General features: G+C 46.8%; 1 protein-coding gene across 1 annotated transcript; it reads right to left on the bottom strand.

Annotated features, from left to right (window-relative positions):
* Positions 1-1,834: 1,834 nt before the first annotated feature.
* On the bottom strand, positions 1,835-14,361 carry LOC308512546 (phosphofurin acidic cluster sorting protein 2-like; the record flags this gene model as incomplete). Its single annotated transcript, XM_081115486.1, has 6 exons — positions 1,835-3,173; positions 3,288-3,806; positions 3,981-5,575; positions 13,517-13,625; positions 14,020-14,131; positions 14,340-14,361. The coding sequence occupies 6 exons, from the start codon at positions 14,359-14,361 to the stop codon at positions 1,835-1,837; spliced, it is 3,696 nt and encodes a 1,231-aa protein (XP_080971612.1).
* Between the last annotated feature and the right edge of the window lie 769 nt (positions 14,362-15,130).

The following is a 15,130-nucleotide window of genomic DNA, read 5'->3' as shown; positions in this document are numbered from 1 at the left end:
CTTCAGGAATACTGACCAGTGAGCAAACAAACAAACCCCAGGGCCTTCCTATCACCTCAAACTTTGGCTCCTGCACCTACATGCTGCCTCATTCACTAGCTGTCCTGTGTGGTTCTTTGCCTCCCACTGAAACTCAACTCCCACAGGGTGGGGTACCCCAAGCTGCCACTGCGGAGGTTCTACCAGATTAGGGAGCAAGGTCCCGGGATAGGGGTGCAGACTGGGCTAGAATTAGGAGTGGAAGGCTATGAATTGTCTGAGGGGCTGTCTGTCCACTGACCTTCCCACTCACCCACACCACCCATATCCACTTGCACAGCTGTCTGACTCATGTCCTTTTTTCTAGGGAAGCCCTCCGACCTCTGCCTCTTGCAGAAATCCCACCATGAGTGGGATCCATGGTTTTGCCAACACCTTGAATTCACAGTCTCCATACTCCCCTCATGGATCGGATCCAAAACTGACTCACGTTTTCTGCTGAACAGAGGTTTACCATCCTCTTCACAATGCGCGAAGATGCAGCCATAGGGAGAGGAGGCCAGGAGGACGTCACATCAGGTGTTCTGTGGACACTATGAGCCTGTGCAGCCTAGTGGGACTGAATCGCTCCCTCCCAGAAGGAAGCTCTGGAGTGCAGGCTTGGGGTCTGCTCTGAGCACTGGGTTATGGTCAGTGCCTAGAAACATTTCTGTACCAGGCAGGGCTTCTAATATACGTGCTGATTGAATGAGCCCAAACCAGCCCCACCTCAGATTGCTGAGTGAGCCTGGGCCCCACTGCTCACCCCTGGCATCTCTAATCTGGATTCACCTGGGACAGAGACCCCCTAATAGTATCTCCAATCTCTTTGGAATATTAGAAAAGAGCTAAACCCAAGGCCCCAAAGAGAATCACAATTTGGCAGTGGCTTCTTCAGCAGAAACAGAAAATGACCAGTTGGTTCAATCACAGCCCCTGCAGCAGACTTCTCCACTGCCTAGGCTACCAGAGAACACTTACCAGGGAGGAACCCAGCGAGTCCCTACAATAACCCTATGAGCCTGCTCCCTGCTTCTCGGAGGTATCAGAGGAACAAACACTCAGAGAGTTGCAGTGACCTGAAGGCAAACAGCCAACAGGTGGCCTGGTGAGCATGTGCTCTGGAGGGGGAGGGGCTCACCTGGTAAATAACTGGTTCCACAGCTGCTGGGTGGTAACAAATGTTCTGTAGTAACAGGAACGAAGGTGGGTTCCCTCCTCAAGTAATCGACCACTTTGTCTAGCCAGTGTGCTAGGGCGATGCGCACCATACAGGTCTTTTCTCTTTCTGCCTGTGAGGCTGGAGTTCACTGGTAACCCTGAGTAGGTGGTGCTAGACCAGTTGGCTGTCCGGCAGCTGTTTCCCCAGGGCTGGGCTGACTGGACTCCAAGTTCTGCTCAGAATACTGCCATCAGAGGCTAGCCCTTGACCTCTGGCTGCCAACCTCTGAGTCTGGGCACAGGTTGGAGCTGTCTCCCAGGGAAGCAGAGTCCTGGCTTCCTGGAAGGGCAGGTCTTCAAGGCCAGAACCCTTCTCACTGAGAATGTTGGGCATCCGGAGGCCAAAACACATCTTCCATGATGCTCCAGCTCAACACTGCCCTGCTGAGTCCCACCCGCCACAGCGTTCTGGTTACTGAACAGAGCATTGCGGAGCTCCCAGGGAGGGGCAACCCCCTTAGGTTCCAGGCTGTGAGCACATTCTCTTTGCGTTCCCAGGGTCTGTGTCTATAGTAAACTGAACTGTTCACAGAAAAGCAGCTGGGTCCTTCTGGTCTTGGCCAAGGCAGAGTGAAGGGCAGGGGAAGGGGCAGGGCTAGAAGGTGGGATTGTTGTGTCCGAAGATGCAGATGGGGAAGTGCTTGACGTGGGAGGACCACTGGGCTGACAACTGGAAAAACGCCACGTCATTCCACTCGACGCCATCGATGACGACCGGCAGCATGCTCTGCTGGTGCTTGGCCCTGCAAACCAGGCGACCAATGCCCTGGATGCACTGGCTTTGGGACTCCACATTCTCGTCCGTGGTTTTCTTGGGCGCCTTCTTTTTTCTCTCCTTGGTGACCACAGCCATGGACAAGGCAGGTGTTGCTGTGCCCTCACCACTGCGGGGCAGCCTGCTGACCTGGACAGACTGGAACAAGCACTTGAGTGTGTTTTTGGTGGTAGGCAGCTGTTTCTTCTCTGTGACTCTCTTCGTATCTATTGGCTGGGCTGCTGTCCAGTAATCCACCTGCAGCTCCATCATCTGTGCATGGACACTCTGACTGGTGGAGGACAGGCTCCCACTCACTGATGCGGGGGAGAGTGTGTTGGGTGAGGCCTTCCCGGTAGGGGACAGAAGCTCACCGGAGCATGAGGTGACTACATCATCTGAGCCTCCTGACATGGCTGCAGATGGTTCCACTCTTCCAACCTTCACTGCCCCCACAAAGGGGATGAGCTGTGTGGACTTTTCATTGGGGCGCTGCTGCTTAGACATGAGAATGGCCTCAGCAATGGGCAGCAGGTAGACACAGTTGGCCCCTGCAACGTACTCAGAGATTCTCGACACAACGTCCTGTGTGTCCTGCAAGGTGTTCTCAGACTCCAGGTTGTTGAACATGTCCCGCCAGTACAGGTCCTGGAAGAAGTTGTTGTAGCGGCAGTCCATGGAGCCCAGGTAGCTGGCCAAGGGGTGGGGACCCAGCGGGATGACCAGGAAGCGCATGTAGTCTAGCCATTGGGGTGGCTGCTGGGACAGCTGCCTCACGAAGACCCGCAGCACAGCGTTGAAGTAGGGCTGTGCCCCTGCCACCGCCATCTTCACAGGCGTCAGGGCCTGGGAATCGCAGTTGCAGTATCTCTGCATGTGTGAGACGATGATGCTGAAGGCCTCCTGGACGTCATCTGTGGAGCAAGTGCACACCACGGGCAGCGAGTGCCCCTGCAGGATGTCTGAAAGTAACTGGCCCTGCCAGGCGCAGGTGTTGACCAGGATGATGTTCTCGGGCATCTTGTCCTGGCAAATGAGGATGTTGTGGAGCTGGTCACGGATGGGCTTCCTGGGGATCTGCCACTGGCTCTGTGGGTATGGGCTCTCGTTGCCCATTCTGTTGACCCACTCATTCAGGGCTGTGCCGCAGCCCCGGTGGCCAGCCTGCTTCCTCTTGGACCTGCTGGAGGGCAGGACCAGAGACTTGGTGAAGCGCACTATGGATGGCAGCTTCTTGGTGAACCAATGCTGGGCGGAGGACCCTGCCTCCCGGTTGTCCTCCAGCTGTGCCAGCTGCTTCCCAGGGGAGCGAATTGTGTGGGCCACTGAGTCAGAGCTACTATCGCTTGACATGCTGTCAAAGTATCGCCTGAGTTTGGGCTTTGGGGTGCTGGGGACACTGATATCGTCCTCCGTGTCTAGGCTACTGTCACTAGAGCTCAGCACAATATCATACCGACGGTGCAGAGCCTTCTCCACTTTGGGGACATGCCTCACAAGGGCCTGTTCTGAGGATATGACCTTCTCTGACACTTGGGCCCTGAGCATAGATGCCATGGCTTCCTGGTGGTAATTGTGTTGCCTGTTCATGCACCTCCTTCTTACTATGAGATTCCCTTGGTCCAAGTTATTCTCCTGGGACTGCCTGTGGACGGCATTGTGACTGGCCGGCTGCTCAAAGAAGCAGCTCTCAGATGTGCTGGCGAGGTGGTTATGCGAGGTTTGGGCCTTAGTGCTGGCCGGCATGGCAGTGGCCTCCTGATCGATAGGCTGGCGGGACAGGGAGGCCATTCGAATCTTAGTGGTGGGTGTGCTGTAGGCCACAAGTTGGGAGTCACTGTGGCTTGTCTGCTTGCCTCCCGGGGCCCTCGCGTTCTCAGGCGGGTGGGCCAGACTCAGAGGCTCCTTTTGGATCCTGGTGCTGTGGAGGCCCCGCATCTCCATCGGCAAGCTGGAGTCTGACAGGCCTTCCATGTATGGCCTGAGCTTGGGACTGGGGCTGCTGAGGACACTGTGATTGTCCTTCATGCCTGGGCGGCTAGACAGCCCCTCAAAGTATGGCTGAAGCTTAGGTATGGTGGTGCTGAGGACGCTGCCATTGTCCTCAGTGTCTGTGCCACTGTCACTGGGGTTCGGCAGCATGTCATACAGGAGGTCCAGGTCCTCCTCCACCTCCGGGACATGTTCCCCATGGTCCTGCTCAGGGTCCAGGACCTCCTCCGAACCTTGGACTGTGCGCAGCCATAACAGGACTTTCTGGTGGTAGTTCTGTTGCGTGGTCAGGGTGCTCCTTGTGAATATGAGAGTCCCCTCATCACAGTCACCCTCCTCCTGGTCAGCGGTGTGGTAGCTGGCCTCCCGCTGCGAGAAGAAGCTCTCACACATGCACTCAGAGTAGTTGTCCGAGGACTCAGCCTCGGGACTGGCTTGCCTGGCGCTGTCCTCCTGGTCGATGGGCGGCATGGACAGAGAGATCTGGATGTTGTCCACCTTGCTGGTGGGTGTGCTGTGGGCCACAAATCCATTGTCCGTCTCACTTGGCTGCTTGCCTCCCAGGGCCCACGAATTCTCGTGCATGTGGGGCAGACTCAGAGGCTCTGTTTGGGTCCTGTCACTGTGGCTGCCCCACATCTCCGTCTGCAAACTGGAGTCTGACAGGCCATCCAAGTATGGCCTGAGCTTGGGCCTGGGGGTGCTGAGGACGCTCTCATCATCCTCCAGGTATGGGTCACTTTTCCTGCGTTTCCCCATCATGTCAGACCGAAGGTCCCTCTCTGACACTTTGGACCTGTGAAACAGCGCCAGGACTTTCAGCTTCAGGTTTCCTCCTATGGATGGCCGCTGCTTCTTTGGTTCCCCCTTCTCCAAGGCATCCTTATGCAGGTCCTGTCTGTGCTTTCCCCTGCCGCTGGCCTGCAGCTCATCCTGCCCCTCGTAGTTCCCTGCCGCCTTGGCCTTAGGGCTGACCTGCATGGCACTATCCTCGTGTTCGATGGGCTCACTGCACAGGGAGGAGATCCAGATCTCGGCCACCGCAGTGGAGGATTCCTTGATGCTGCGAAAGAGGCTCACCATCTGGCCACACCTGGGGTTTCGCTGCATGACGTCAGCCATGTGGATGGCGCCAGAGGCCAGTGTCTTGTAGCCCAGGACGTTTCTGTTCTTAGAGCACTTCCTCTGCTCCAGCATGATCAGGAGCTTGTTACCTTCTCCCTTGAGGAAGTGGTTGTACTGCAGGGAGAAGGTGAGTGCCAGGTTGGTGTGCACTGGTCTACTGCGGGGCAGCACAATCTCTTGGGACCTCAGGATGCCCTTGGAGTCCCGCATCCTCACGGAAATTACCACGGAGTTGAGGTCCTTGGCCAGCTTCTTGAAGATCACTAGCTTCGTTACAGTGAGACTACACCACCTGGGCACGCAGCTGGGGCTGGAGCAGTCCACCTCCCAGGTGGCGAACAGGTTCTGGGGCACCAGTGTTTTGAGCACCGTGGACGTGCTGGCCAGGCCCACAGTTCGTGAGGAAGCTGCAGCTGCTGGCACCCTACTGGACCTTTTCCTACTCAGGGTTGGTGGTTTTTTCTCCTGTGGTGGGACAGAGGAGGGACATGATTGGTGCATGAAGTGGGGCATGAGTGAATCAAAGGAGAGTGTGGCCACACAAAAAGCGGCCACTCGCTAATCTGTGATTAGGTCAGGGAAGGCCTGGGTGATGGTCTTTTAACCTCAGAGACCTAAAGTTATCACAAAGATGCTTTGAAATTAAAACGTTTTAACTAAAAGCTGTTTACGGTGGGTCGCTGGGTCCTAGGTTGGAATCTTCTGCAAAAAAGGTCATTATTTACCTTAACTGAGACTGTCTACTGTCTTTTGGAATCTACAAGAACATAGCTTTGGAATGTCAAAGGAATTTTCCTTTTTTTTGGATACTCTTTGCTCTGTGGAGACCACAAATCCCCTCATTGTTATTGAGTTCATTGTTGGCTGTTCTGTCCTATATCCCCCTATGGGAAAGAAGTATGTGTCTGTCATTTCACTTTTCATCCAATCTATCACCAATGGATTTCATGCAACTCACATACATCGCCACTTCTGACCGTAATATCTAAAAAAAGGTGACAAGTGCCATTCTCCAGAGCATTATTTCAATCCATTGAGGTTTTGATTCAAGGCAAATGACCATTTGGCTCAGATAAAATCTCAACAATTGTTCACAGTTTTGAATGCTTCTGACATGGACATTTACTTGGCACAATACAGCAGGATCCCAGAAAATCTCACCCAGCACCACCCTGCAGACCTACACCCGGTGCTGGCATCCAGCAAAGGGTCCATTGACGCACCAGTTCCCTGCCTGCCGGTGAACCTGTGACTCTTGTCTGTTGGATTCAGGACCTTCCCTTGCTTGTGTTGCTGACTTTATTGGAGCCATATTTTGTAATACTCTTGGCGGAACAAAAGTTAACAGTTCATAGATCCCAGGCTATGGAGAGACAGGAGGGAAAATGGGACTGGTTTTCCCCCCTGGCTTTTCTATAGGATTTGCCTTTTGAGAGTCTGGGCAAACACCTTAGCTGTTTAAGTGAGAGCTGATCTTGTTCAGCTCAGAAGATACAGGGGCACATCCTCCTTCCTGCATGAATCTCAGATGTTCTTAGACAACTGAGGATCTTTGCGGATGTGACAGAGGTCATTCCTCATGACATGCAGGAGCCCCATAAGGAAATTCCCACACAACTGCAATTAAACTAACTGGCTCTTCAGGGGGAGCACTAATGAGGTTTAGTCCACCTCTGCTGGTAGCCCTTCTGGTTGTTTAGTCAGCAAGGAGAGAAACTGAGGCACATAAGAAGGTTGAATGAGACTCTAGGGGAGTGAGCAACTTGCAGCTCAACCCATAAAGCAACAAATTTTAACCCACTACATAACACTCCTAGAAACTGTGCTGAGACTCTGAAGATACCAAACAATAAAAACAACAGCAACAAGCACACCTATAATTAACATGGGAAGTTGTGCCTCCATGGCTGGGAACTCCCAGGCCCCAGCCCTCATTAATATTCCTGATAGGAAGCCTTGACTTGCAAGTGCTTTACAGAAGGGTAAATGTAGGAAGATTTAACTACAAAATATCAACTGAGTAATGGCCAATATACAGTTTTCTTTGGGTGCCTAAATTAATTTTTCACAGGCAAAATAAAACAAAAGAAACAAATAACTATAACAATGGCGGCCTGAAAATTGAACTGATTGAGTGCATAGGATGCACATCTTGATTTGGAAATTAGAAACTTCTCAGGAGAAGCACAGGCAAATTCTCTTTAAAAAATAAATGAACAAGAAATTTCAGAGATTATCTTCCAACTCTCCTGAAGCTAATACATGCTAACACCCCATCCTCCCCCTTCTATAGCACGTCCCCTATATCTTTTGCTCTCTGAGCTTCCTTGTCTAGATGTGTTCCTTCCCTTCCCTTCTTTCTTCCCATTCTGTCCCCTCCACTGCCCCTCCCTACTGACTTAAGGGAAAATGAGATTAGGAATTCTGCCAACTCCCTTTGGAGAAAAGCTGCTCTCAGCCAGAGAGGAATCAGCAATCATCCTCCATTTTCTCTATGGCCCTGATTGGTTCACAGAGAAATTTAACTGATGGAACATGTAATCCTGGCTATTTTAACCTATTGCAATTAATATACTCCTGGTTTCTGGGAGCAAAAGCAAGAGAATTACTAAATAAGGTTTGTAGAAATCTCGTATAGAGAAGCCTCCACACTTTAGGGATATAGGAAACTGAAACAGGATTTAGAAAAAGGATACAAACAGAAACATGCCTAGGGCTGCTCCAAGCTTGTTTTTCCTTCCCACTGATACTTTGGGAGATTTTTAAATGATCATTAAAAGGGAATCCATTGCCCTATACAGTTTGGCTAAGGAGATAGAGTGTTGCCTGCAGACTGAAGGGTCCCAGGTTTGATTCTGGTCAAGAGCACATGCCCAGGTTGCAGGCTTGATCCCCATTAGGGGGCGTGCAGAAGGCAGCCAATTGGAGATTCTCTCTCATCATTGATGTTTCTATCTCTCTCTCCCTTTCCCTTCCTCTCTGAAATCAATAAAAAATAGATTTTAAAAAAGGGGGAGGAGGAGAAGCCACTAAGTACCCTGTATATATTGAGGCTATTTTATTTCTTTTTAACCACAACCAATTAATTGCTTTCACCATCGGAATAAAGCTTTCCTACAAATGTCTGTTTTTTAATCAAAACCTGTTTCCTTCCAACTAGGGAATGTTATGAGAATATATATGGTTTGCTTATCAAATCTTCCCCAATTCCCCTCTTTAGTGAGTGTTTTTTTTTTTACTGTTTAATGAAATCAGTGATGCTGACATATGCTTTCTCCAGAATAGTAACATATATACTTAGAATAAATGAACCAGATACTGAACCAAAAGGGAAAGTAATGATTTTAAAGGAACCTTCGAGGGGGAAACTAAGCTTGAGACTGACCGAATGTTTGCTAATCATCTCTTCTTCAGTATTATCTTCCACAAGACCCTGAGAGATGGCTGAACAGGGTACCCACCCTACTCAGAATGGCCCCAAACAGCCCAGAGACCTGCAGACATGCCTCTAACACTAGGCTTGCTCATATGTCTGCCTAAAGATGGGGGACCAGCCCATAGTGAAGTGAGAATTCTCTTTTGGGGTACATGTTCACCAAGGGGAGTAACTTGACCCTGAGTGCCTCAAACAAGAAGCCAATCTGCTTTTGTTACACCAATTACCTGGTTGCAATATAAAGTGGGTAATAGAGAGGCTTTGGCACCATTAACTTTAAGACTATCTCGTACCTGGGACCTGTGTTGCCATTCCCAGGGGAGACAGACGGCGGTTTCATATACCTAAAAGTCTTTATACCTCTCAGAGTTGTGAGCTTTCTGGAAACTAGAAAAATATTCCCAAATAGAAAGAAAACATCCAAAAATGGGTGAATGCATTTGTCAATCCCTTGCTAACATTTGTCGGGGGGGCAACCCAGTTCCTGAGGTATTGAAAATGACTATCCTTGTTTTACAAATGAAGTTTTCAAGGTGCCATAGGTTTTGCTCCAGAAACAATTCAAAGCCCACAAAGTCCTTCTCCATTCCCCAAACCTCCCCTATTCATTTTGGAGTCTTACAGATAATTGGCTTCATGCAACCAAAGTCCCAGAACCCTTGAAGTGAAAATACCTGAGTTCACCAAGACGTCTTGTCTAGGCCATTTTTAAAAATACAGATCTCTGGAAGATATGACTTATCCCAATAGAAAAAACAATACCTTACCCACCTACACAAATCTCTTTAGCTTTTTCCACTATATATTTCTAACTTAGTAAGTTTTAATGAAAGCTATTAAATGTCTACACATTTTGAAATAACGTGAATACTGACACACTGATTGCTAGACAAGTCTGAAGTTCACTGCTTTTGGGGGTCTTTTAATTGCAGAAGGTCTGTAAAATGGATTTGGAGCTGTTGATGTAATGTTTTTTGCTTTGCTGAAGGTGTGTTTTTTCAAAGTAAGAGTTTGATTAAAATATGTTCATCAACGTCAATCTAAGGAATGCTGTTTGTTCACTTGTGTGCTTATGACTGGAAATTAATGCTCCTAACAGTTAAAAGTTCCGGTTAAGTTGGAAGAAATTATACAGTTATGACAATAGAAGGCTTGAGGTATGGAGAGTCATATTTGAGGGAAAAGGTCACATGTAAGTTTCTCTAAGGATAGTTATTTCTGAATGGGTAAGAAGGTTTGTAAAAGGTGAGGAAAGGTTTGTAAAAGGGGGTATAGGCTATACAATTTTGTGAAAGTTTTATATAAAAATATTCTTTTATTTCTCTACCAAAAAAATAATTCAAATTGTGTGTATAGTTTTTGTGTGATATGTGTTCATCTGTGTGTTATGTGTGGTGAATTGTCAGCCTCCATATGACATTACTAGGATATAATCTTTTATTGGCCTACAAAGATTAAATGCTTATGTAAATTAAGGAGAATTCTGTAGTCTGGACAAAATACTTAATATTACAACTGCTTGCAAGTATGATTAATATCTTTTAGAGTTAGTTACCCTAAGTCTGTGTTTGCTTTACGTAGATTTACAAAAAGTCCATGGTATAATCTTTTGCACAAGTATATTTGCAACCTTCCCAAAGTTTCTATTGTAAGATACTTTTAAAACAGGAGATGACGTTGAGTCAATTCCAATGGGCACTGGAGTACCTCAAGGATTTATTCTCTCTCCTTATTAGAGAAACGTTTTTGACTAATTTAGGACTACTTAATATGCTTGAAATTACCTGAGAAGCTTTAAAAAATTAAAAATATAAATAACTGTGCTATTTGTGTACCTATATTTTTATTAAAATGGATGTTCTAAAGATTTCAACCTGCCCTAGGAAGGAATGTACAAAGATTCAAGAAAATTTCAAATAGGAAACACTCTGTTGTAACAGTGGTCTTGGTGTCAGCGACACCAGGCCAGCCAAGAGGATGGTTCCCTGTGAGGGTGTCTGGCAGTTCGACTCCGGGTATTTGTGGCACAAACATTGGAAGTTGATGAATTATATCCAATTCTCAATACAAGAAGCCATGGACAATGTTTTAAAATCTTACATGCTTTCTGTTCCTTTTATATTGAAATTATGTATTGAATCCAAATATATACATATACTTATATATTTTCATATCGTTCTCTGTAAATTTACAGTAATTGTTGTTATCCAAAAATTATTGCCTTGAAATGTTATATTTTACCAAAAAGGCAGTTTTTCATCAATTGCATTGCAATCAAAACTATAACCATACCACTTTGTTTTGTCGTTCATAGATATTGTTTTACTTTACTGCATTTTCAAATATGTTACATCTTTAGAAAAATTCATGAAAAGGACTCTTGACTTACTCTATTTTTTTATTCTTTTCATATATTTTATTGATGAGAGAAAAACATCGATCAGCTGCCTCTGGCACAATCCCTACTGGAAATGTGCCTGCAACCAATGTATATGCCCTTGAACTGAATTGAACCTGGGACCCTTGAATCCTCAGGTCTAAGCTCCACCCACTGAGCCAAACTGGTCAGGGCTTGACTTACTCTAAGTAACAGGTTTCTACACAGGTCACATCTCTGAACTGAATGCAGAAGTATAGATCTCTAAGGAATGAGTGAATTCACGAAAATACTAGCAAATAACCAGGATAAACAACAAAATGGGTAGGGAACTAAATGAAGAGAAGATAGTTATTATTGTTATGACTCTGTTTAAAATACTGCTGATTTTTAAATCATTTTGTTTTTCAAATATAAGGAAAACTGAAAAGCAGAAATTCTACATTACTATCCATGACTCACTAGGAAGGTTGGAGGCAATGATACATTAGTGGCATTCATTTCACAGTAATCCCAAGAGACAAAGACTTCAAGGACCAAAACCTACAACCTGGAGATTTTGTTTATTGAAACACATTAATTAAAGACTCTCTCCAATGTGTTAAAAAGGATGTTACCTTATGAGAGGCCTAACCATAAATGGATATCTGTCACTGACACTGCCCTCCATCCACCAAGGAGACTGAAGACTTGTCAAGGATGAGAAACCACTGGCCGTGGGGGCTGACAGCTTTCCCAAGAAGTCAACAAGGCCTGGATGCTGACAGATTACTGCTGCTCAAACCTTCTTCTTCTATCTCCTAACTGTTATTGATTATATGTACACCAACTGATTTTTATATTTTTATTACACACCTTATTACTTATGAGTAGTTGAATTTTGATATCTGCTAAGTTTTCCCACCTACTAGACAAGTACATTCTAATGATCAGTATGGAAAGGAAACAGTAGAGAGTCTTAATTCTTCAGGTCAAACATAGCATAAGTACAAGGAACAGTGGATGAAGAAGAAAACATATAATTAGCTTAATAAGCAATTATGAAAATACATGCAAAGGGTTTTTGGTTGGCTGGGATGCTTATTTTCCTTAGTCACTTTCTTGTCTAGTAGTAGACATTTTCTATTCCTAAGCAGTGTTCCTGCTTTAATGTTTTTGCTTTTGTTCCTGGTATGTAAATGTTATACTAGATACAAAATACCAAAACTTAAGACAAGCAGCAAACGGACTCTGCTCATGTTAGCTCAAAATATAAAATTGATACAGAATATTTTTTAACAAGAGCACATAGGATCTCATGCCTCCCATGCACCTGCCTTTTTATTTTGATTAATAATAAAAATTCCACTTTGAATGCCATTTAAGGTTATAGTCTTACCTTATCCCGAATGGTCCATTGTTCAGGAAGACATAACACTAACACTCATCATCAATGCATAATTTGTATTGATTTCTGAATAAAAGGAGGATGTGTGAATGAAAAAGGGGCCCCATGCTGACCTGACTAGCTCAGGGAAGTCCTGCAAGGCAGCCTTGCAAACTCAGAGACCTGAAGTAACTACAAAGGATGGTCTGAAATTAAAACACTAACAGGAGCTCATGATGGGTCGTCAGATCCTTGTGTGGCATCTTCCCTGACAAAGACCAATCTTTACCTTAACTGAGTGTGTGTACTGCCTTTTTGCCTCTATGATAACATATCATTTGATTTTCCTTATTTTGGACACCTCATTCTCAGGCACTGTTCTGTGCTCTGCGGAGATCAGAGATCCCTTCGTTGCTATTGAGTTCATTGTTGACTTGAAACTATCCTACGTCCACCATTGTAAAAGAAATATGTGCCTATCATTTTACCCTTTTTCCAATCACAGAAGTGTCTCCAATTTGCTTTCTCCTGTCTCCCTAATCTATCACCCATGGATTTCAAGCAACCCACATAAGTCTGCACTTTTGCTTGTATTGTATAAAATGAGGTGCAAAATTGTCATTCTCAGGAGCATTTTCTCATCCCATTGAGATTTTTCTCGCTCACAATTGTTGACATTTTGGATCAAATAAACACACACACATTTTTCAGAGCTCTGAAAGTTTTTCACATTAATAAGAGAAAAGGTTCTTGGCAGGAAAAGTAGAATTGCAGGTGAGGAATATGAAGCACATTAGTATCTTAGGTCATTGTCTTAGCAGAGGACAAACAGCACATGCTTGTATTAACAGTGTCACCCGTGCGATTTCTGACAGAACACCCCAATGTGTGATGAGCACACAGAGGCTTTTCCTGGGGGGGCAAGATTTGGATGTCAGGACATGTGGCATGTTTAGTGTGGCACCGTCGTCATGGCAATGGAAGGTTTTAAGTCCAGGTCCCACAGAAAAAAGACGTGGATCTCTGTGATAAGCAGTCGCGGTCCCCATACAATGTGCAGCCCTGGGAGGCCCCAGCTCCTGACATGGAGGAGACGAGGACCCAGATTCCTTTGGGAACTGGACACTAGGAGGGATCCCAGGGGAGTAGCAGGGTGCCTTCTGGAACCTGAGTCCTGCTGACTCCCTGGGGTCCTGGAGTTTGGGTCAGTTGGGCACCTACACTCACCCTGCGGCGGTGCTTCAGGCTTGAGGATATCTCAGGTGTCTGTGCCGCCTGCAAGGGCGTGGAATTGAAGACCCCATCTGTCGGCTCCGGTCCGCTCTCCTGTGCAGAGCTCTATACAGACAGTTTCCAGTCACCAGGGGAAAACCTCAGAGCCCTGTTTTGCTGGTTCTCTAAAACTTGTGACTTTCCACTCCAGACACACAGAATGTGATCTGCTGAGACCTCTACTGGCAAGGAAAAGGCATGACAGCCTGAGGGCCTAGGACTCCCATTGGCATAGATAAGGGACCCCTCTAGAGCCCCATCTCCACCTGCCTGCCCTACCCTGGGGTGTGATCACAGCAGGACCTCGAGGTTATCCACTGCTCCAAACACTCCCGCGGTTCTCCCTGCAGGACCCCCTATCCACCACATGAAGAGGGGGGATGTGGGCTGCACAGGGATGGCCCACAGAGGAGGCTGGCCTGGCGTGAATGGGTCTGACCCAGGCCACCTTCACTTACCTGAGGGGATCTTCTTGAAAACGGCCAGAGATGTCGGGCACGAGTGGTGAACCGTCTACAGAGTCTGGAACAACGCTCCCTGCAGGGTCTCCGGGAACCAGAGCCCCCACAACTGGGAACACAACAAGAGAACATGTTGAACTGTCAACTGTCTCTTGCCAAGTGAGTGGCAGTTGGGCAGTTGCTAGAAAGTGGGTGCCTGGTTACGGGGGTTCCAAGTTCTATTAGGAAGTGACCTCACTTCCTGGAATTGCCTCCCTGACTCCCCTCACCTAATAACAGCTATAGATAGTCCTGTGGGCTGCTGACTGCTCACCTACCTTCTCCATGGAATACCAACATTGTACACAGTGACACGAACACACCCTCTCCACAAGGTTTAGCTGCAGCCAGGGTACTAGGTTTGAAGAGACAGACCAGGGCTCAGACTCAACCCCTCATTCTTACCTCTTCTTGATCCTGGATAAGTCATTGTGCCTGTTAGATCCTGTCTCTTCTCTGCCTGCAGAATGGATTATTGCAGCATGTGCTTCTTAGCGATATTCACGCTCATGAAGGTAGTAGCTATAAAGTAGGAGGAGGAATGCCACAAGGAAAAAGTGCCTACAACCTCTTTTTCTTCCTATTGTCACCTCCTTGGTGTCTGATTTTCTTTTAATACCACCCAGAGTCATTTAATGTGTGTGTGTGTGTGTGTGTGTGTGTGTGTGTGTGAGAGAGAGAGAGAGAGAGAGAGAGAGAGAGAGAGAGAGAGAGAGAGAGATTGTGTGCACGCACACACACATATGCTAGTGCTAGGTTGTACTGTGTTAACAAAGCCTGAATACAGTAGTTTGCAGAGGCAATGATTAATTTCATAGCCATATCACTTCAATGATCTGGTGGAACTAAAAAGACGTCCTGATTTTTTGGATTATTCATCTTTTTTCTTATTGTAAGGATGAGAATAAGAACTTACAAGGTCATATGTCAGAGTGGAAACCACAAGTTGACATTTTATTTGACAATGGCTTGTGGGGGACATGACTTCCATTTCCCCCTTTCTAACAGCTGCCAATTCCATATCCAGGTGGTCTGGGGAGTTTGGGTCAAGGCCCCAGAGTGGAGTTAT

The sequence above is a fragment of the Myotis nattereri genome, assembly GCF_964212035.1.
Source record: "Myotis nattereri genome assembly, contig: HAP1_SCAFFOLD_116, whole genome shotgun sequence".
In the NCBI taxonomy this organism is placed as follows: domain Eukaryota; kingdom Metazoa; phylum Chordata; class Mammalia; order Chiroptera; family Vespertilionidae; genus Myotis; species Myotis nattereri.
The sequence above is the reverse complement of the archived record's forward strand: the minus strand, read 5'-3'. Positions and strand labels throughout refer to the sequence as shown.